The sequence below is a fragment of the Argiope bruennichi genome, chromosome 9 (assembly GCF_947563725.1).
Source record: "Argiope bruennichi chromosome 9, qqArgBrue1.1, whole genome shotgun sequence".
NCBI classification, from domain to species: domain Eukaryota; kingdom Metazoa; phylum Arthropoda; class Arachnida; order Araneae; family Araneidae; genus Argiope; species Argiope bruennichi.
The window spans coordinates 32531915-32557086 of NC_079159.1; the positions used below are offsets into that span (position 1 = coordinate 32531915).

The following is a 25172-nucleotide window of genomic DNA, read 5'->3' on the forward strand; positions in this document are numbered from 1 at the left end:
TAAGAATAAATTCTTATCAGAATTGCTCATAATCAACAACACATTTGTATTACCCGAAGACGTATTTTAGTGACTTGCACCTTAAACATGATGTTTCTAATATTAATTATGTCCTGTATGATTGCTGGTAAGCTGAAACTTTATATTGAGAATAATTAAATACTTTATACTTATCTTATACTCATTCTTTATTTTAAATATCTTTATACTTATTATGAACAAGCTTATATTCTCGACGTTTCTAGAGCTTATCATTTCTTGTTTGTTCCATCCAACTTTTAAAAAAATTGGCCATAAAATTTGTACAATGATTGTAAACCCCTTTTGTATTTTTTCTCGTTTCATTTTATATGATGCTATACTTACTATTTCCTTTCTTAATTCCCTGTCATTGAATGATTTGAATGTAAATATTCTTCAAAACAATAATGTATTTTAAATTTTCAGATATGTACAAACTATATGTTTAAAGATGTATAAATGCTCTACATACAAATAATTTGCGTAAATAAAAAAAGCATTCAGATTAATTTTTAAGTTTATTGAATTTTAATTATTTTAAATTAAATTAATTATATCAGTCATATTTGGAACCACAGAGAAAGATATTATACTCAGCCTGAAATCGGAAACAAACCTTGACAATATAACTTATGCCAACTTTTATTTTGTTTCCAAATTTAACAGTTTGTTGACATTCTAACAGGCATCTGTATATTCTGAAGTGATTTCCGTAATTGATGATCAGTTTCTTGATTAATTCTAAATAATGGCAGTTTTTCAAACTTTTAGTATCAAAGATGTTCATTATGTTGGGGTAATTATTTTGCCTGATTTGAATTAGTTTTTTCACATAAAAATGTTAAATAACATTGACTTTATAAAATTTAATAAATATCATAAAAATATAAGTTTTTATAATTAATATTATAAAATTTAATAAATATCATGATATTAATTTTTATAATTAATATTATAAAATATAATATCAATTATTGTTTTATTTTTTATAATAATTAATATTAAAATTAATTATTTTTATAATAATTAACATTATAAAAATAAATATCATTAATTTTTTAATTAAATAATTTTATTAATCATTTTTGAGACCATAGAGAAAGATATTATAGTCAGCAACAAGTTGAACACAACCTTTGACAATACAGCTTATGTCCACATTTTTTTTCCTTGGTTCCCACATTTAACAGTTAGCTGATATTCTAACAGGTATCGGAATATCCTGAAGTCATTTCCGTAATTGGTTCCTAAATCTTTGCTCTTCGATAATTACGAAATTCGATCTGTGAACCGAAATTTCCTTACAGATATCATGAGATAATATCAAAAAAAACAAAAACATTTCGATCTTTTTTTAGATATCCTCAGAACATGCCATTAAATTTTATACTCTTTCGTTGATAATATTGCCCTAAATTCCACTTCATAATATTATCTGAAATCCCTCAGTGATAAGTTTTCAGTTTTATACCATACATTTGAGCTTTCAATCGAAATTTTCTCTCAGATATCATGAGTTAATATCTAAATGAATATTTGGATAAATTGATTACATATCTTTTTTAAATATCCTCAGAACATGCCATTAAATTTTATACTCTTTCATTGATAATATTGCCCTAAATTCTACTTAATAATGAGATATGAATTTCCTCAATGTTAACTTTTCAATTTTATACCATACATTTCGAATTTTTCTTTAACTATTTAAGCATTTTTAAATTTATTGAACTGAAGTTCTTAGACTCTCAAATTATAATAATGGCAGCTATTAAAACTTTTAGTATAAAAGATGTTCATTATGCTGGGGTAATTATTTGCTTACTTTGAATTTCTTTCTTTCACATCAAATTTTTTAAATATCTGTTAAGATATGTGATTAAGTTAGGGGTGATTTTTCTGAAAAATGCCCGAAAATAGTTACATTTTTTAATATTTGCATAAAAAAGAGGAGAAATCATCCATGATGACAAAATAAACCAATTAAATGGCAAATATTCTTTTAAAAATTGGGAAAAAATCGGCATTTTTGGCTAAAAAGAGGTGTGAAGCAAACATTTTCTATTTTAGAGGTTTATCAAGTGTTTTGTTTAATATTTTACAGGTAGCTGAAAAAATATATTATCCAGTTCCTGAACAAAACATTAAGCTGTTTTTCTATCCATTCTTTAAATATTTGGTTTTGATTAATAAATAACATGAAATTTTCAATTATCTTTCACATTGTGAACCCCTAAAACAATTATAAATATTTCTAAATGAACAGATTTCTTATTCCCCAGTTCAGAAACTATAGAACATATATTAAATTATTATACCAAATTTGAACAAAAAATATATATTAGATTTTAATTTATGAGGTTCTTCATATGAAAATTCTACCAAAGATTAGAATTTGAGAAAATAGCATCTAAAGATGTAAACAAACACTAAAACGCATGTAAATATAATATAAAAATCAGTGTAACTTTTAAAAAAATAGACTTATAAACAAAATTCTAACGGTTTTATAAAGAAACAAGTTCAAACATTGAAAATATGAAATTTAAAAAATCATAAGTTTGAAAAAATTTGACTTTCCAAAATAGTTACCTACTTTTAAAAAAATAAAAAAATAATGACTGAATAAAAAAAAATCAACCCAGATTCACTAATTATTTTCTCAGCCTTCAACTAAATGAGTAATCAGCAAATTTCCAGGAAAATTTCATTCTCCCTGCGATATATTCCTCTCTATATTCGTTTATTGATTTGTATTTTTCATTTGTTTAAAAAATTACAAAGTATTTATTTTATTACAATATATTTGTTAGCCCAGAAAGTGAAATTTTCGGAGATCATATGGATTTATAAAAATAAATTTATCTGAAAACATTTTGTTGGGAGATGTTAGTGTATCATAAATTTATTTTCTTCGCCATATGTAGATATTACGAGTCAAAAAATTTATTAATAAAATAACAAGAATAAGAAGAGTGATGCCACTCAAATTAAACGGAAGTATGCTAATTGCTCGCTTCAACATCCTCTCCACGCTGGTCAACCTCCAGAGGTATCACCAGTTGAACTGGTGGGTAATCTCCTTTCCTTCAACAAGAAAGATGCAGGCACGAATTGTTCCATCACGAACCATCGATTAATTTTACAACGAGAGCGTTTTTCCACGTATGTCGTGGTCGTAGTTCTTCTTCATTAGGACCAAGTCTCCTACTCGTATTCGTGACGATTGCTTGACATTTCGTACTTGATGTTTTGAATTTAATTCCAACAGATTTCTTTGCACCATCTTTTTCCCAAAACGTAAATAAAAAGTCTTGCAGTTGCTTGTAAATATTTGTGAACTTGTTATTTTTAGGCTCTGGTCCGGATGGGACAGTGGTCAACTTCCGACCAGTTAGGAAATGATCTGCGGTCAAAGCTTCCTCTATATCATTTTCACCACGTTCATAATTCAAATATCTACTGTTGAGTGAGGCTTCTATTACAACTAAAACCATATTTAAGGGTTCTTCATCTAGTAATGCGCGATGTAGTAATGCCAAATGATTTTCGAAGGCATCGTTTGGTTAGATCTAATACATTTCTCCCACCATCCTCCCCACCAAGCTATACATGGTGCAATAAACTTCCACTTTATACCACCACTTTAATACCACTTTATACCACCATTAGGAATATAAAATTGCTGCACTTTCGCTGAAATTAATGTATTCCAAACGAAAATGAGTTCATTTTTTACTGCTTCATTGAAATTAATTAATAGAATAACAACAATAACAAGGGTGATGCCACTCAATCTAAAAGTAATTTTGCTAAATGTTTCCCTCTTCGCCGCAATACATCTATTAAAACAGATAAAGCATTGTTTCAGCTATTTCTCAACTTACGAACCTCTGGAATTGAAGCAGGCTATAAAGTGATATCGACTTCTGTAAACCAATCCCAAGAAATCCGCTGACTGAAAGCTAAGCCAAGGTGTGACAGTTCTTTGCATCTGCTTTGTCGTTACTGGGGAAACGCTGCCTGCCCAGAAAGGTTTTTTGCTGAAAAGCAGGTAGAACTATTTCTTGATGGCATTATTTTGCTCCATAAATATGTTCAGATCTATGCTGCGTTTTGCATTCAACAACTGCTATAATAATTCAGCAGGGAATCCCTATCTTGCTTCCAAAGATTACCACCTGTTCCAGTTTTGGAAAAAATTATTTGCCAAACCTTGGTTGGATTGTCTTTCCCCAGTGACAACCACGTACAGACAACTGTGACACGCTTTCTCCACTTTTATATGAACGATATCTTCGAAACTGGTTTATAAGAATCGGTCTCACAGAATAATATGTGCTTTAGTTTTGGTGATCCTTGAGTAGGGTTTACGTTCAGACAACTACAACCCAACCAGTAAGACCACGCATACGCAGAAACTGTGCAGTAGCAAGTACTTGTCTTGTCGAGACAAGAACTTGCTACTGTCCACTCTTTCAGTGAATGCGCTATGTTCCTCCTGCGCACTTACAGGAATGAGTGTAAATCCACCTATGTTGAGAGCTGATTGTATTTGTTTCAATAAATGTTTATGAATAATTAATATTTTTCTATATATTCAATGCCTCTTAGGAACTTACTTTTTAGGTGAACGAAAGATACAGAGTGTACTTAAACCCATGGCTTAAACTTTAAGGGTAGGTTAAAAAAAACATATAACGGGGCTTTTTCTTTGTATTGTAATGCTAAAGTGGAAATGAAATGTTTTGGTAGAAAAAAAATGCTAAGGAAATAAAAAGAAAGCTCTTTACTTACATAATTGTACAGTAAGTGCAGAAATAGGCCGCTACCAACATCGATACATGCCTAATAGCGTCTAACAAGTGATTGGCTTACTCTTCCGCTGATGCCTGGTGTATCACGAACAATTGCAGTAGCAAATGAAAATTTTTCAATAAGGTCCTTATAAGAATCAGTTGAATTCTAGTAGACAATATATTTTCCCACCTTGATTGTACTTACTTACACTTGCTTATTCCGCCTATGCTTTTTATTTTCATTCCATTTTGCTATACAAATAATGCTTCTTTATATATATTACCTACACTTACAATTGTATTCATGAATTCAGGGACACTAAATATCTACATATAAAATATAATATCTGAACGACCAAACTTCACTCGGCAGGTTTTTGTGTCTGTGTGAAATCGTGGTTTTTTTTTTTTTTTTCGTATAAAATATTTAGATTTGAATCACTTAGTAAATTACATATGAATATTTTTCAATCTTACTTACATATCAATTGGTCAATTAAATAAAATAAATCATGAATGCAGTTAGTTTAACATGTTATTCGAAACAATATGCTATATTTGCATTCATCATTTTATAGTTTATCTATCATTACTTACATTTCTAAACTTACACTCAGTTTTACCATGGTGATATCGGGTCCCCTATATCACATTGTCAGCATGATAGCAGGTAGAAAAAGGCTCTAATAGTTAGTTATAAAAAAGTTATTTTTTGTATAAAATCGCGCTTTTTCATGAAAGACATGTATACAGATAAATTTTAAAAGTAAAACTACTAAATATAAATACATAAGTAAAAGTAAAAGGAAATTGTTCAACTGGAACCAACGACCCGCAACACATGCATCACTCATATTATTCTGACTATCATACTGCGTTGCTCACACATCCAAGTGGAAGTTGAATATACTTATTCTAATAGTTAGTAATTAAAAATGTTGCATAAAATTTTGTTTTTTCAGGAAAGATATCTGCTTAGAAAAACTTAAAAAAATAAAGCCTTATGTAAATATGAAATTTGATCCAAATAGTTAGAGCCAATTTCGTCATCGAATATATATATATATATATATATATATATATATATATATATATATATATATATATATAACTCTAATTTAAATTTAATTAATTTCCAATGTTTTATCTCAATTTAGCCCATAGTAACTTCATTCTAAAATATTCTTTTATTTCCTGATCTAATTCCACATTCTGTACTTAATAAATTCAAGAGAAGCTTTGTAAAATCGCTTATATTTGCACTTTCACACGCTCCGCATGAAAGGATACAAAAATGTCCAGTAAGCACATTATTTTTAAAAGATCCCGGTGTGTCCCTTACTTGTGATTGACATGCGTCAGAAATCCCTAACAGAATCCTAATAATACATTATCACCGTAAAAAAACTATTTTCCCTGTAAATATCTCATGTTATATAAGACGAGGGATTTCATGTTATATAAGACGAGGGATCTCATGTTATATAAAACGAAGGGATTTCTCGATCTTTTCCACTTCTGCTTTTGTCCCGCGCCTTTTCGAATAAATCGAACTAAAAATGCAGTCTTCTTGACTGTCTTCGAAACTGCATTCTGCTTCACATAAAATAATGCTTGCACACACATATATATATATATATATATATATATATATATATATATATATATATATATATATATATATATATATATATATACCAGAATTGCTCTTTAAAGTTATAAGATATTTGGATTAAGCTTGATTTTCGAGTTCTAGATAGCTTGCTTCGAGAAAATGAGGAGAAATTTTCTTTAATTCATAAATGTGTTTGTTGTTTCTCTAAAAGAGTAACAAAACGGCCCAAACAAGAAATAATCTAAAGAAATTTAATTACTTCAACTTTGTTTGAATTACATGTTTTTTTAAGGTTCACTTGCATGCGGCAACGCTGAATGCAAAGATCCAATCCTCGCAGATAAATTACAGGAGACAGGTTTTCTGCCAGACGAGGAGCAGCTGGAAATATTATGCCCGTAAGTATATTTTCTCCCAAAATTTGTAGAAAAAGGAAAAATTCCTAAAATAAAAGGAATTATTTGATAAATATAAAAATATTAAATAGAACGAGTAGAAAAATATTGCAGAATACCCCTTAATCCTTTGGGCTCCACCGGGACATATATGTCCCGCTTATATTTTTAAATCATACAAAGGGATACGTAAGTGAGGAATTTATTGAAGTGTTTTTCCCCGTGGTTTTCTGTGATTACATTCATATGTTAGCATAATTTTTAACTACATCTTAGTAATAAACTAGTAATAAAGAAATCCGAACGAAAACTGTATGTGCCATGAGTAAAGTTGGACTCTGCAAAAACTGTTTTGCAATGTATCATACATAGAAATGTTATGAATAATGTTGGATATGTAATTGGTAAGAATTTAATTGCAATAAAATTGTTTTAAAATATTATAAAAACAAGAGACTTAACTTTCCACTGCATTTATATGGTCGCCTCAACCTTAATGGGATACATGTGTCCCATTTAAAAAGACCACTGGGACACGTATGACCCACCTCAAAAATTGCACCTATAGTTAAATTTTGTTTTTATTTTAGTAGAATATAGCTATTAATACTTTATTTGACCTATTAAAACCCTAAATTATCATAATTTTGGAAAAGAAAAAACTGGTATTGAAAGGGTTAAAAAATATATTAGATGGCTAGGTATACATGTACAAGTTAAAAACTCATTATAATGTTTCGAGACTGGAAAAATAAAGTTACTAATTTATTTTAATAACTAAAAATTTAAGTAAAATATTTTTATTTGCATAGTTTTTCGTTATCAAATAAAACCCGAAAACAATGCAGCAATCAGAATAACGAATCAGATTTGGCATATTATTACAAAGAACTGATTTAAAAAATAGTTCAAATATTTACCTACTCATCAAACCTCTGTTAGTGTTTAAGAAACCTGTCTTCAAAAGTTTTTATAGCATAGCTTTAGGAAGGGAGATTTTTAATCAAAAACAACAAAACTTGATTAAACATTTTCCTTGTTTTCAAACATCTGTACATCAAAAGACCGAATAGCATACTTTCTAATATTTCACAAATATCTGTTCAGGATATCGAAAGTATGTGTGTTTAAATTTCAAAAACAGGAGTTTCTTAAACAAATTTAACACAACTTCTAATTTCGTTGAGAAATATTTTTGATTAATGCATTGCGAATATTAAAATATATGTGATAAATTAGAAAATCAAAATCACAACAAATTTCATATTTTGCATATTGCTGTTGAAAGGTATTAAAATTTTACACATATCATATACAATCTTTTTTACACATATCATATACAATCTTATACATATCTTCATAAACAATCATATACAAATCTTATACATATCTTCATAAACAATCATATACAAATCTTATACTTATCTTCATAAACAATCATATACAAATCTTATACATATCTTCATAAACAATCATATACAAATCTTATACATATCTTCATAAACAATCATATACAAATCTTATACATATCTTCATAAACAATCATATACAAATCTTATACATATCTTCATAAACAATCATATACAAATCTTATACATATCTTCAGGCATAATCATATACAATCTTAAATATATATATCTTCAAAGTTTTATATAGATGTTATGATACAAGAATATTTAATAGATTTATTTCCCCTGAAATTTTTGTCGCCGTTTGAAAAGTTGATTTGTATGCAGATATTTAATTTATTTACAAGTTTGTCGTCCTACAAAACCAGTTTACATGGAAATAAAAATTATTTTATTAGTGATAAAAATAATTAAATGAAAAATATACATTTCAAATATATGATACTTTGAAAGTTTTTCCATGTGTTTAAATTATTAAAATACAATAAATATTATTTAAACATGTAACAATTTTGTTACAGGATAAAACTTGTTCCCATTCCAGTCTTCTTCAATCGTATTATTTGGTTTTAATTTTATAATTTATTTATTTATTATTTATATTTTTACTTTTATTTATTTATTTTTAAAGTTAGATATCGTATGAAAAATTGGCACAGCTTAATTGCGCCTCTTCAAATCCCATTGTCAAGATGCAAAATGCTGTATGTGTGATTCTGAGAGTGATTTATAATGTATTATTAAACAGTTATTTATAAAGTAGAAGATGCTCATTTATATTGGCTGTTATCATATTAACAAAATCTCAGATATGATTGTCTCAGATTAACTAACGGAAGTTGCACCAGAAAAACCTCATGAGTTTTGGGGGAATGTTTAAAGAACACAAAAAATTATTTAGTACAGTCTAAATGAAATTTTGCATCAACATTAAAAGTTTTGTTTCTCTACAAACGCATATTTAATATAAATAATATTTATGAACACTTATATCTAAAATAATTTCAAAAACTAGTTTTAGGCCAATAATGATCCATTTATAAAAGCAAATGAAACATGATATAAGTTTAATTTTTTTTTAATTTAAAAAAAACTTCATAAAATATTGAATTGTGCTAAGCATAAAGAAGAAAAATAAAAGCGAGAAGTAAAATACATAAAACGATAAAATAACTGAGAAATAAAAATAAATAAAACGATAAAATAACCGAGAAATAAAATAAATAAAACGATAAAATAACCAAGAAGTAAAATAAATAAAAACGATAAAATAACCGAGAAGTAAAATAAATAAAACGATAAAATAACCGAGAAATAAAATAAATAAAACGATAAAATAACCGAGAAATAAAAGAAATATTATTAAATAACAAAATTAATAAATTTTACAAAACGTGCTTTAGATATTAAAAGTATTGTTAGTTGCCTTATTTATTACATAAAAAATAATAAATTGATGTCAAGAATGATAAAATTCGATTCCAGAAGCCCGAAAATACACGTTTTCGCGGAAATACAATGCCAAATATCAAATAAAATAGCTGAAAGAAAATATCAGTATTAAATACCAATATTGGGTTTTACCCGGAAAAAAATGCAAGATTACATAATAAAAATTATTTATTATTCAAACTCACAGTCATTATTCACACGCATTTTTAAAAAAATGTAAATGGTAAAAGACGGGGTTTTTTGCTATAGTTACGAAATATTAGCTTTTGGCGTGAATTTACCAATTTTAGTGAATTTATCGCGTCATCTATGGCGAGTTATTTGGCGATTGAAACCTGGCACGTCGTTAATAGTGTTCAAGAATCGAATTTGTGTTTTAGACTCGTTTTTCACAATAGACATAAAACTGGGCTTGTAGTCACAAAACCACATAACTAATTTGATATTTAAGTCATCGTGTTTTTGAATTATCGTGATTACATGCTTCTGAAGGTACAGACTGACAGACATTCAAAACCAAGTTCTATTTGGCACAAAATCTGATACGTGCTTACAATACAGATATTAAAAATATATACTGGATATTATATATCTAGCTCTTTTGGTTTTGTAATCATCTTCTTATCTGATATTCGAACAGCCGGACAGACAGACTTCCTCCGAACAGGTTTTGATCAAAATTTGATAGAAATCTACAGATTTTATATATAGATGGTGTATCAAATTTCAACTGTATAGCTCAAAGTGGGTTTGAATTATCTTTGTTACAGACAGACGGATATTTTCAAAAAATGGTTTTTCGAACTCAGGAAGATCTGGGACATGGAGATTCATCAAAAACTCGATTTCGAATTTTTTTTTTTTTTTATGATTACTATGCTTTATATTAGCTATATGAGAAAATAAAAATCATAAGGCCAAACAAAAGTTGGCTAGTTGCCAAAACAGGGTGACAAGAATTTGTAGGATTATTTCATATATTAAGCTGATGTTATTAAAATTACTTATAATTGTAATTTTTTTTATTTATTATATAGTCATTAATCATCGAGTGATAATGTAATCATATTGCTACTTGATTGATAAAACAACACTTTCCAATCAAGAACATTTTACTTGGCGAACGTTTTACTTGGCGCCAAAACAAATTAATTTCTGAGCTGACTTAGCATCTTGAATGGAGTGTTTGTAGAATTGGGATGCTCAAAATAAGGGCCGATTATAAAACAGTTTGATGTCACATAAATTCATTTAATAGAATGAATTCACTTCACATCACAGTGGTAATGATCCTATTTTTGAAATAATTTTTTTATAGAAAGATCATAAACTTCGTGGAATGTGAGAGAAAATTCATGGAAAATTCTGGACAAACTCTTGAAGAGTTGGCAACTTCTTCAGATAAAAGGAAAGCAGGAGAGGCGAAGGCCATGTTGGGTGGAATCGGACTGATTCGTGATGCATGTGATAAAGGTTCATCTTTTCACACTGGTAAAAGGTCTTATAATTCTATCTAAATAACAGTAATACTCTTTTGAAATTGTTAATTCGCAGTCCACCAAAATTATTTCAAATATCGTTTCATATTGATCTATATTTTTTAATAGTGAAAGTTGGATGGCATGAATATTTATCATCGACAACATTAATAAAATTAAAAAGGAAAAGGCTGATGTTATAATACAGTTAGAAATTTATAAGATTTTTTTTCCCTATGTATTTTTTTGGTAAAGAGAATTTTGCAGATAGCCCAAACGAACACTAAATTAATGGTGGTCTACGACCCCCGCTTGGCGATTATTTGGAAACAAAAGTGGAGGACCCAGAATACTCGAGAATATTGATGATAGCCCATTCCGGTGTTTATTCTTGAAATCTGTCATAGATTAAATAAGATTTAAAAGGGGGAAATGATGCTACAATACAGTTACAAATTTATAACAACGTTTCCCTGCGCCTTTAGTTTTTTGAGAATGAAAAGAGTTCTGCAAACAGCCCTAACGAACTCTAAATGAATTCCGGGGTCGCTTGGTGATTATTTGGTGACAAAAGGGAAGGACCCAGAATATTCGAGAATATTAGCGATAGCCCATTCCAGTGTTTGTTTTCAAATCCTGTCATATAAATATAGAAAGCCGAAAGAAATATATATGGAAAGGAAAAGGGGAGATAAGGAGTAATCAAATCGAGAGAAAAAATAATTGAGATTTCTAAACAATTAACTGATGCTTGTGTGCTGCCTTCACTGCAAGTGTAATTCATGCACACATTTTGATATTGAATATGCATTTTTTTAGTGTAGAATAATGCGTTTTTACACGTTGTTAAGTCTGCCGGATTTTTTACTGTATTACATAAGGATTTATTTTAGATTTTCCGCTACAATACGAATAAACATGAAATCAATTACATAACAGTATACATAAATTATGTATATTCATTAACAGCATACATAAATTAAAATTAAATGAAATTATAGACTAACTTCTGAATGAATCCTAACATAAATAATCACAATTTAATGTTTAAAAATGTTTTTAAATGAATCATGAGCATCAAAATTTAATAGAAATGAAAAATTAATAATAATTTTTACTAATTTACAATTCAATCCTTAATAGTACTTTTAAGTGAATCACGACCATCAAAATTGAATGGAAATACAAAATTAACAACAGGTCTTAGGAATTTATCACAATTCAATCCTTAAAAATATTTTTATGTGAATCATGATCACCAAAATTTAATAGAAGACAAAATTAATAAATGGTTTGAAGAATTTATCACAATTCAAACCTTAAAAATATTTTTCTGTGAATCATGATCATTAAAATTTAATGGAAGTACAAAATTAACAACAGGTCTTAAGAATTTATCACAATTCAATCCTTAAAAATATTTTTCTGTGAATCATGATCATCAAAATTTAATGGAAGTACAAAATTAGCAACATGTTTTAAGAATTTATCACAACTTAATCCTTAAAATATTTTTATGTGAATCACGATCATCAAAATTTAATGGAAGTACAAAATTAACAACAGGTTTTAAGAATTTATCACAATTTAATCCTTAAAAATATTTTTAAGTGAATCATGATCATCAAAATTTAATGGAAGTACAAAATTAACAACAGGTTTTAAGAATTTATCACAATTTAATCCTTAAAAATATTTTTTTAAGTGAATCACGAGCGTCAAAATTATGCATTAAAAATTTTAGAGAAATCAAACACAATTAGTATTTTTTTTTGGGAATCAGCTGGTGGCCAACGGCGGCTAGCAGAAATAATAATATATACATTATTACCATTGTTTATTCACTCCAATTAAATATTATATATTTATATTCCTTTGTTTCCGTTTGCTTCAGATTACGTTGCTAATGTCAATTGCTACAGAGAGTACTTTAAAGGGCCTGTGGAGAATTGTGGAGAAAACATTACAAAACTAGTAGAAGAATTTTTCGATCAGCTTTATGCTGATGAAAATATATATAACACAAGCAGTGAAATATATTCCCAATTCTCGTGCTTGTAAGTATTCTGTTTTATTTGTTAAAATTTAATTTTCAACAGCAATAAGTATTTATAGTAACGAATACTGTGCAACTAAAGAAAAGTTTTGTATAGTAATAGTTTATATGTAAAATATTCTGCATTGTGTGTGTGTGTGTGTGTGTGTGTGTGTGTGTGTGTGTGTGTGTGTGTGTGTGTGTGTGTGTGTGTGTGTGTGTGTGTGTGTGTGTGTGTTACCGTGAATGTCCGAAATCGGAGAATGTCGACACTTACTGGTGAATGTCAACATATACCAAATACCTCGGTGAAAGACCTAATATCTTATTATATTCTTATATATTCGGACTATCATCGGCGTATGTCGACAATCACGAGATGCTTCGGTGGAGGTCGAAACGAGACGCCGATGTCCACGGAGAGGTGACACCCCTGCGGAAATATAAGTCCCTGATGTCAACCGTGGTCGTATACAGATGGTCGAAATGTGTTGGTGGTTGTTGTTGGAATAGAAGACTCCAACTTTTATAAATTAGCAAACAAAAATGGTATCCTCAAGCAGCCTTATACCCGTAATCAGTTTGTAATTTGTAAGGAAAAGTTATTTTCCATAGATGAGATTTCTTTTCAAGAAACGTCGCTGAGAGAAGCCACTGCAGCTAATTCGGGAAGTGAAGGGCCAGGCTATAAACGCTGTCATTGCAAAAGAAATGTTTCAATACTAAAAGAAATTGTAAAAAGAAAGGGACTGTTGTGCAATTCAAAGTGCCATAATAGTTTAAATTGCTGTAACACATAAGATAGTATAACGTCAATCACATAATTAAGTTTAATACTATGGCTTTAAGATTAATATTTTTATTTTCAATCGCTTTATTTAGCTTTATTTTCAATCATCGAATTTAGCAAGAATTCAGAAACATGGTTATCGAAAGTTAAAACATGTGACATGATTATTCTTTAACAGTTGAGTAAAAATAAAATGTTAATACTTGAGTCGTGTAAATGTTTTCTTTTTTAATTTTGATGATATTTCTTTATATAAATACAATCATAAAAGTCAGATAAGCAAAAAAAAAAAAAAAAACTTGTTTTCAAGCATTTAGAGCAGATGCAGAAGCTGTGTTCAGAAGACATTATTCATCATCATTATGACTGATTACTTAACTAAAAGATAATGCATTATCTTATTTAGACATTATCAGAAAGATAATGAATGCTCAAAACTGAAAATCGAAGATCATTAAAATATATTACAAAGATTTTAGCCAGCCATCTTTTAACGTCATTTACATAAACTAAGCTATATCAGTTATTTTTGAATTTCGTTTACTTTGTAACGTCTTTGTTATATTTATTTAAAACTTATTAAAATTTTGTTTGATATGTTATAATGCAGAATTATAAAAGGATATTAAAAAAAACGTTTAATACTTCTAACAGAATGGCAAATTAGCAGTTTTTTAAAAAGTATATATATATAACATTGCAGGTGCGTGGTCGAAAACATGAAACTTCCGAAATTTTAACTTCGATGTATTTCATCACGGAAACCATAATTTGTAGAGGGATGAGCGAAACGATGATAAAATGTAGTCTGTTTACATCACGATGCAAAAGCAAAGAGGCAGAAATCTTCTCCTTCGGTGATTTTCCTAAGAGAATCTGATAGGGACTTTTTTTGCCACGTTGCCGTGGCGTGGTGGTAAGGTCTCAGCTTCGGAACTGGAGGGTTTCAGGTTCGAAACCTGATTCAACCGTGTAAGCTGGTCTGGTGCACGTTAAATCTGTTGGAGCCAAACTTTCTCCCGCTAGTGTGGTGTGGACGTCGTTTGTATTGGGGGTGCCAGCTCTGGTTCATCCTCGTCATTTGACCAAATTCTATTATGAAGTCCATCCCAAAATAGCCCTAGTGTTGCTTTAATAAGGGATTTAATAAGACTAAACTAAAATTGCCGCGTGTCGGCTTAGAATAGGGAATATTAGGTATCGTTGAAAAGTGTGTATGCATATTAGGGATTGTTCTCCTTTCGGCCCCGGGGTGAGAACCACGGAGTCAACAGTTTTGTTAAGCACTTGTTGGAATTAATTAAATAAAAAAGGGGGAGTTGGATAGGAAATAAAAGAACCTTTTAAAATGAAGTTAACATAGGCTTATTTAATATAAAAATTAGGAAATTAATTAAAATTTAAATTAGAATAAAAAACTATATGACACACACACATATATATATATACATTGCACTATTTATTAAGTTACATTACTATTTATATTTTTATTTTACAGGATAGACGTTTACGAAGTGGTATGTATAATAGACAATCTTGGCGAAGCCTGTGGAAATATTGCACAAAGACAAGCACAGGAAGTTGTAACGAGGATGAAGGGACTGTATGAAGGAAGTCTCTGCAAAAATATTTTAGATTCTACGAATCTGAAGACAATGTTTTTGGATTTCTTGAAATTAGATGAACAACGAAGGAGTAACATTCAAGGAATTTTCGATTTAATAAAAAGAAGACGATGAAAAGGCTTTGAATCAAGATACACAACCAGAATGGCTATATTTTTTTATGAATAAAAATTATTTTATGAGTTGAAATAAAAAAAAATTGGTGTTTTAAAATAGAAAGATGTTTGAGTTTTTCTCAATATGTTTGCAAATTCTAAGAAAACAATAATTGGTTTTAAAATTGTTTTTGCAAATATATATATATATATATATAATAAATATAATAATATACAAGGTTAAAATATATAATAATGTATATATATATATATCATTTCGTACTCTTATAAAAGATAAAGGATTTCGAATGAAACAGAATAGTGTAATCTAATGCTTATAGGAAATGAATGATTTTAAATTTTTTAATAACATAATGCATAAAAAAACATAGAAATTTTCAAACTTTTTATATATTTTTAAGAGTAGTAATTTTTTGCCGAAATTCCCTTTTCTAAATCCATGTTCTTAGTCAAACAGTTGTCTTGTGTTGATTAATTGAAAAAAATACTTAACTTTAAATATTTTCAGTACATAATAATAAAAAAAGGCATCACAATTCTAATATTTTTCTTACGGATTCTCCCATCCATTGAACTTGCTTTCTGAACAATGCATAAGGTTAAATTTAAATCTGTTATTAGTTAATAATCAACATATTATAAATCATGTTAATTTTAATAGTTCTAAAAACCAGAAATGTATAAATCTTGACAAGTATAACAAGTGTTAATTTATATATAATTATATACATATATATCTTGACAAATAACCAATAAACAAATAATTAATTTAAATCTGTTATTAGTTAATAATCAACAGATTATTAATCATGTTAATTTTAATAAATCTAAAAACCAGGAATTATAAATCTTGACAAGTATAACAAGTGTTAATATATATATCTTGACAAATAACCAATGAAAAATTATCAATTTAAATCTTTTATTAGTTAATAATCAACAGATTATTAATCATGTTAATTTTAATAGTTCTAAAAATCAGATGTATAAATCTTGACAAGTATAACAAGTGTTAATTTACATATAATTATATACATATATATCTTGACAAATAACCAATGAACAAATAATCAATTCAAAATTTTTATTAGTTAATAATCCACAAATTATTAATCATGCTAATTTTAACATATCTTTTAAAAACTAGAAATGCATAAATCCTGACAAGTAATCTTGATAAATGTATTGTTGTTGTATTATGACTTAAGGCACTATACAAGTCGGCTTACAGTTATCTGTTAGCGAATTAAGCCGAGTAAGCGTCTCTTGTATTTTCAGTAGCGCCAAGGCCAAGGCAATTAGGGCCAAGAGTACGACTTAGCTACTTCCTGCGTCAGATTCGCTTGCACAACCCCTTTTTACAGGGGGGCACATTCACACACCTCACAGATAGAACACAGAGTAAGAACAACCATGCCCGAACCGGGACTCGAACCAGGGACGCCCAGATCACGGGGAAGACGCGCTATCCCTATGCCAGGACGCCGGCTTGATAAATGTATAAATCAAACAAGCATCCAGATATTAATCGAACAATTTATCACTTAAAATTCTGTTTAATACTACTTCTGCAATAAAAAATTTAAAAAAACTTTATAATAAATAAATGAAACTAACAGATGCACTTATTTTATTCTTTCTGAGAAATAGAAATAATTTATTTTTTTTTTCACTAAAAGGGGTTTTTTTTTTCAAAGCATAAAACAATACCTGGATTAGCTGAAAAACTTATCTTACATAAATTAGTCAATATTTAGAAATTTGTTAAAAACCTTCCTGGATATTAATCGATATAATTTCTGAAATTTATTCAAAGAATTATATGTATTGAAAAATATTTTTTAGAGAGATAATATCTATATTTGTATTAAACACCCCAAAAAATCTTATAGTATTTCTTCTATTAAAATAAAAACATGAAATTCGGAAAATTCCAAATTGGTTGGCTTTTAGACAGGCTAATATATAGGAGGTCATGAAAAACCTTTGCCTCTAGGTTGTATTGTTTGCCTCTAGGTTGATTGTTGAAAGGACCGACCTCTAGCGGTCGGTCCTTTCAACAATCGAAATGACATTTCAAATATAGTTATTCAGATATAAGAGCTCGAAATTTTGTGAATGGTAATGCAGTGGCCATTCACGGTTACCGTTAAACCCAAAAGGAGTCTGGAATTATGCTTGTGTCACAAAACAGGGACGCCTTACGCTTGCAGAAAAAAGCAGTTCTGCAAACAGTCAAAAAAGGAAGGGGAAAAAACCATACGTTCAGGTTCGCACGGTGGAAATTTGCGTATGACAGAGACAAGACACCAATCACTTATGTCAAAATAGAACGAAAAAAAAAAGTTTTATTTGAATAATATATTCTCCTTATGGGTTCCATCATCCACAGCTAATGCATTGCAGATAGGAGGCTGCAGACGATAAAGTCGAACATAGTAAATGAGCTGTCTGCAATTTCACGTTTGATGAAGTCTTTCCTTTTAAAATCCCGCAAAGTTTCTGGATTAATCGAGATAAACTTTGTTATTGTAAAAATTAATATATTGAAATTCATTCCTTTTCCTTTCCGTTGTGTTTTCGAATCATCGTTTTCATATACAATTGAAAAAGATATACTTGATGACAGTTAACTTGAAATAGTCCTACAATTCAAGTATGAAATGCATGTTGCATTTTTCATCTTTTTGTTTTGTGGTATTTTTGAATTATCGTATTTATAGGTGGACAGACAGACACACAGACAGAATTAAAAAAAGAGGGGGGGGATTCGAATCAGAAAGTTCTTGATGATGAATTCCATTATAAACTCAATAAAGAATTCTTTTAAATTATAATATTTTTTGCACATTTCGTATTCGAGGAAATATTAAGGAGTAATTAAAACAATTTTTTAAAAAATTGTTAAGGCACTATAAAGAAAAAAATTTCACATCAGTATTTTCTACTTTTTAAAGTCTACAATTTATAAATTATTACAATACAATTTTTAACCATACTAATAAAAAATAGTTTTTTTTTCAATTTTGAAGTAAAATGTGTCTTAAATTCACTACCCTCTGGTACTACTCTCTTGATAGCAAACAGACAAATTATTAATTTACTGGTAATTAAATTTTATTTTAAAAATTATTTGTTCTGAATATTAAAATGGTGTATCGTTAAAAAAAACGGAAATACGATTCATTTCTAAAAACTGACTACAGAAACCATTTTTTTTACCTGAATCAAGCCAATTTAGATATTATTCCTGATTATAAACAGTATTAATTCTTTTTTTAAACTCATTTGCCTATAAAAATGATTTAGTTTATGTTTGTAATCGCCCTATAACGACTATTGTTTTAAATGAATATCAAACAATTTAACTTCTTTCCTTCCTTTTTCTGATCGGCTACCTTTGAAGAACAGCTTGTTTGGTTGTAATAGAGACCGTGTTTCAATTCATTTGAATTTCCCTGTTATTCATAGTTAATTGGCAAACTACGAGGGGTGATCCAAAAAAAGTTTACAAGGCAAAGGAAAAATGCTTTGTAAACAATAGACACGATAGAAATGGAAATTAAGAGACTTATGTGGTGGTCACTTCTCTACATAATCACCAAACCTGTTGAGGTATTTATCACTCCGTTGGACCAATTTGTTTAACCCGTCTTAGTAATAATCAGGTCCCTGGCTATGGAGCCATTTCTCGACACCTTTTTGAACATCGCCGTCTGATATAAACCTTGTTTCGGATAAGTGTTTTTCTTCAATGCCGGGAAAAGGAAATAGTTACTGGGTGTCAAATCGGGGCTGTATGGGGGTGGCTCCAGACCTCCCACCTAAACGTTTCCAGCAATCTCTCTGCCCGCTTCTAAAGAATGACATCATTTCGCCGCATTTCTACGAGACACATTCTTTGCCCATAGAAATCGTATTAAGCTCGCACCTCTGAGCAAGAAACTTCTCTAGACGTCTTGCCATTACTTTCGCTGTTTCAGGTCTCAGTACTTACACTATCTGCTCGAGCGACCGGTCTAAGACAACTAGCGCCATCTGTCTCCACTCTGGGTAACAATATTCCCATCCACAATTTCTAATTTCCAAATGTTGCTGCTTATAAACTGTTTTTTGGATTCACCCCTCGTAATTTACGGCTTCGAATTATAATAGGCTATTGGGCTATATTATTTTAATATGCATATAAAATACCCGTAAATACCTCGATTCACATGATATGAAAGTCCGGATCCTCATCTGACTATCCCAAAGGCGGCTTGTAATAAATACATAAGGAGCTGTAACAAATAAGAATTTCAACCCTCGACTCCATTATTCGCTTCATTTGTATAAACTTTTAATAATAAATATATAAGAAGCTATAACAAATGAGAATTTCAATTCCATTATTCGCTTCATTTGAATAGACTTTTAATAATAAATATATAAAAAATAACAAATGAAAATTTCAGCCCTCACTTCCATTATTAGTTTTATTTAAATAGACCTTTGATAATCAATAACAAATGAGAATATTAGCCCTTAACCCCAAACTGACCTAACCATCGTCTACCTAAAACGCCCACACAGAAATAATTTGGATTTAGCCTCTCAACACTTGTTTGAAATGCGGCTTTTTCTTAAAGGTTCCTTTGCATGTAGTGATGTTTATTGCAGAGATTTTGTTCTCAGAAAGGAATTAATTGAAGTCAGTTTCCTGCCAGACAAAGACCAGTTAGTCACCTTATGTCCGTAAGTATATTTCCTGTCAAAATTAATAAAAAAAAAATCACTAAAGTAAAAGGAATCATGTTTAAAGGGGAAAAAATTAATATGCTTTTAAAATTAAAAGCAGGAAGATTATCTTTCCATATTTTAAATTTCATCGGGATTTCAAACTGAAATTAAAGTTCAAAAATTTTATTTAATTGATTAATCACACGATATTTTTAGATTTCCTAAAACTTGAATTGCTTTCATTAACAGAATTTGAAAGTTCATGTGACTTCGAAAGACAAGAAAGCTGAAATATGGCTTGGAATAGAAAAATGTGCCTCTTTAATAAGAATTTTGAACAAGTTATATTCCAACATGAAGTTATAATAACATGAATACTAGTGTGAGTTTGAGGATTCATTTTAATTCTTATAATATTGAAAAATATGGTTATTAGTTCATGTTAATTCATAAAAATTTAACTGGAATATTTTTCATTTATACGGATATCATAATAATCTTTATCTCCACATCTTATGTTATCATAATTTGATGTTTCTTTTTATTTTAATTACTATCTGAACAATTTATTTATCATAACTTCTCTTCTTGATTTCCAAGTCTTCGCAACAAGACGGGAAATATTTTCTGTCATTCTTAAATTGATTTATAATTTACTATTATTTATATAAGGTGTCTCAACACCAGGGTTATAAATATTTCTAGGATGGGTAGTGAATATCTGGATGATTTCAAATCACATAGTTCTGCTGAGTCGGAAATGCTTAACACATACGGTAGATGGCGTTGCACGTGTGGGGGATTCCAGAGACACTCCTTAAGAGAATTTTCATTTGAGCATTTCATTACAAGATTCAATTATCCTGACCAGTGATATTACAGCTCTCCACTTCCAACAGACCATGATCGTTAATCAGTAACAAAGCAATGATGTCAGAATTGACGTCAACAGAACAAAATGTATAGTTTCATGTCAAAAATGTAGAAAGCACTTTCAAAGTCGATTCAAACGCACCATACTCTTTGACTGGGACGACAATAAAATTCCTGCATGGAAAGATTTCTTCCAATACATAATTCCCCAAACAAAAAAAAAACAAAAATAACGAATAAGTCATTGTAAAATCATCTCCTTTCAATTACAAAAGGAATAAATTTTTGAGGACGTCATTGATCGAAATTCCAATATGTAAATGTGGGAGAGGGAAAACGCTCTTTCTGCATAAGGATTATGCATATTGTTTATAAATGCAAAGTCAGCTGAAGTGATTGTATTGTCCACGCTTTGTTCACGTGGATACCTACGAGATCACTGGTTATGATCGTTGAATCTTGCTTTGGAATGACGAAATGAAGAATCTGGGAATCATGTGCACGTGCATCATGTGGAAAAGGGAAAGGGCTCTTTCTTGACATCGAGACAACGCACCGGAATACCGGGCCAAACTGAAATGGATGACTTAATCGAATGCAATTTATTATGTACTTGCAGATTTCAAGATCCCTGTCATACTGAACGTATATGTTGTGTAAAATATACTTTTGAATCACAATATGGAAGATCCATTTGTAGGACAGTAGATGCTGCTTTAGCAGTTAGTCCGCCTGCTCATTTCCCGGAATGCCAACACGACTTGGAACTCAACAGAATAAAGTCGACACTATCTCAGCGTTATGATGCGGAATGTAAAAGCTTACGAATTTTTTTTAGTATTTCATATTGAACAATATTGTGCCATTTATATATTTTACTGATGTTGTTGTTGTATTTTTCATCATTTTATCATTTTTAATTCTGTTTGCACTTTTATTTTTCGGGGAAAAAGCTTACGAGCTAGCATGTATTGTTGAGATGCCTGCGGATGCGCTGCGCAGACAACAGCTCGTGAGACTTAATTAAGAGTGAAAGGCGTGTCGTATGATGTTAACATTGCGGCTTTGTGAAAAATGCCACAGATCTGAAGACAAAATTCTTAGATTTCCTCGAGCTTGACGAAATACAAGGAGCGACTTTCAGGGAATTTTCGATATATTTAAAAGAAGACGAAGAATTATTGAATATTACATATATGATTGTATCCTATGTGAATATGCTTCCCTTTTCGAATTGTAATTGGACTTTGAAGCATGAATCACACATAGGAAGAAGACAATAATGCTATTTTTTTTTCATGTTTTAAACGTATTCCACTATTTGAATGCTCGTATTGTAAGATTCCAGAAAAAATATCTGAATTTTCATTAATGTTTTTCTAAAATGAAAAAAGACAATAAAATCGATTTACCCTTAACCTTACTTTCAGATCATTTATTCACATTTATCATCCTGTAAAAAACGAATAATTTGGAATAAAACAAAAAAATTGTTTTTTGAAAAAAAATTGCTTTTATCTTTTTGTTAATATAATAATACATAAGAAGCGCTGCAAATTTTGAATAACTTCATACATACCTATCAGGAGGCAGGTAATGAGTTTATTTTTGACATACCTTTCCAAAATCTGTTTTATTAACCAGGAGATCGTCCTTTAATGGCTAATTGAAGAAAAATACGCTCTTTAGATAAAAATATCAGAAACAGATAGCAGCAAGAATTCAAATTGTTTTTCTTATTGTTCACACATGTATTAAATTCGGCATCGCGAAGATAAATGATTTGTAGCCTTAAAAAAATTTGAAATATATGAATAGCTTATAATAAACAGAGTATAAATCATATTAATTTTAATTTATTTCGAAAATGCAAACCACATAATCTCAGAAATATAAGAATCATAACATTAAATATAAATGCGTCTCGAAATTAATTTAACAATAAAACAACAAATAATACATAAAATTCTGTATTACAATAAAAAAATTTGCAATAACATTATGATATTGAAAATTAACGAAATTAATAAAAAAATTTTATTTTATTCTTCTTTAAAAACAGGCAAATATTTTTAATTTATAAATATATTGTTTGGGATGTTATTTAAGGAAATTTTTTTCAAATCCTAAAAACTTCTAGAGAATGATGTGAAAACTATGTTACAAATTTGCTAAATAATAATTGAAATCATAATTGTTTTCAAAAATAATTATATGCCAAAAATGTTTATAAAAGGAGAGATGTTGCTTTCTTATTGAGTAGATTAAAAAAAATTTTTAATTCATTGATCACATTAATTATTTTTCTTTTATAAATCCTGTAGATTCATTCAGATTCAAAACACTTTAGCTTTTAGATTAATATATCGGACAGTTCATTTAGCAAAATCGTATCAATACAAATTAAACTGCTTGTTTATAGGAGAATTATACACGAATAACTTCTGCATTAGGATTTAAATCCTTTCATTTTTGCTAATTGTTGAAAAGACGAAGCCTTTTTTTAGTTCCCAATCTCTGGTGGATCATAAAAAGAAATGATAGCGAAGAAACTGAGCTATATTATTGTATATTTATATACATATATATTATTGTATATTATTCTATGTTTTTATATATTTGTATAAAAATGAATTGTATACAAATATAATATTTCTTTTTTTTTTACACAATCGCTAAAAGACTTAGTCTTTTCTTATAACAGTGGGTCAAATTTCCGATCCCATCTTCGAAGAATGAACCACTAGGGATGTGAGATGGGGGTTTAACGTTCTTTTGAAACTCCTCATTGGCTTCGAAGTTCTTTGAGTTTTCTTTTAATTACATTAGCAGGAATATCTAAATATTCAATTTTCCTAGTCCTAGTTTTGACATTGTCAGCCACGGTTCACAGAATCTAAATTTTTTCGAATGACTTAATCGACCCGTTGGTAAAAATAATGGAATAGATTTATGCATATTCGATATATGACTGTATTCTACATGAATATACTTCCCTCTTCTGTTGAGAACAATCAAATCACTACCAAATAATGATATTGGTTTATGCATATTCAATATATAATTGCCTCTTATGCGGATATATTTCCCTCTTTTAATGAGATCTGTGATTGAATCGCTAAAAATAATGACGACTTATGCATATCCGATATACCATTGTATGCTAGATGAATATACTTCCCTCTCCTATTGAGAACTGTAGTTGGAGCACTACAAAATAATGGGACACATTTATGTATATTAGATATATGATTGTATCCTATGTGGATATAAATCCCTTTTCGAACTGTAATTGGATCACTACCACATAATAAGATAGATTCATGTATATTCGATACATGCTTGTACTGTAGATAAATATACTTCCCTCTGCCGATGAGAACTGTAGCTGGATCATTACCAAATTTGGTACGCATATTATCCCAAATACGCAGTTTCAATTTTAGAAGAAAGAAATTTCGCCACTTTCTCTATGAAGTAAAATGACATTGTGATATTATATTTTTATATGATCTAAATTATTGAAATTCTTCTTCCTATATAAGAATGTACGAAGACATTCTTCATTAATGTATGATAACGGATATTAACTTTCGGTCGTCAAACTTCTTTACCCAAGATATTACAATGGTTATGTTGCGCCCAAGGCATTTCAATAGAGAGGATCGAATTCTTCTTACTAATATCGTATACATTTCCTTTTAATGCATTTTAGAGACACTGGGACTTTTGCAATGAAACTTGGACGAATTCGCAAATCAATTACAAAACAGATAGCTGAAGAAACTGTAATTGCAATTTCAGAACAAACAACAAAATATGCAAATGATAGAAATAGCGATCAT

At 29.3% G+C, this 25172-nt stretch overlaps 1 protein-coding gene across 1 annotated transcript; it reads left to right on the forward strand.

The window, feature by feature from the left end:
- The first annotated feature begins 18 nt into the window (after positions 1-18).
- Positions 19-15832, forward strand: LOC129984155 (uncharacterized). Its single transcript, XM_056093956.1, has 5 exons — positions 19-127; positions 6728-6833; positions 11010-11182; positions 13064-13226; positions 15493-15832. The coding sequence occupies exons 1-5, from the start codon at positions 88-90 to the stop codon at positions 15731-15733; spliced, it is 723 nt and encodes a 240-aa protein (XP_055949931.1). The 5' UTR covers positions 19-87; the 3' UTR covers positions 15734-15832.
- Positions 15833-25172: the final 9340 nt, after the last annotated feature.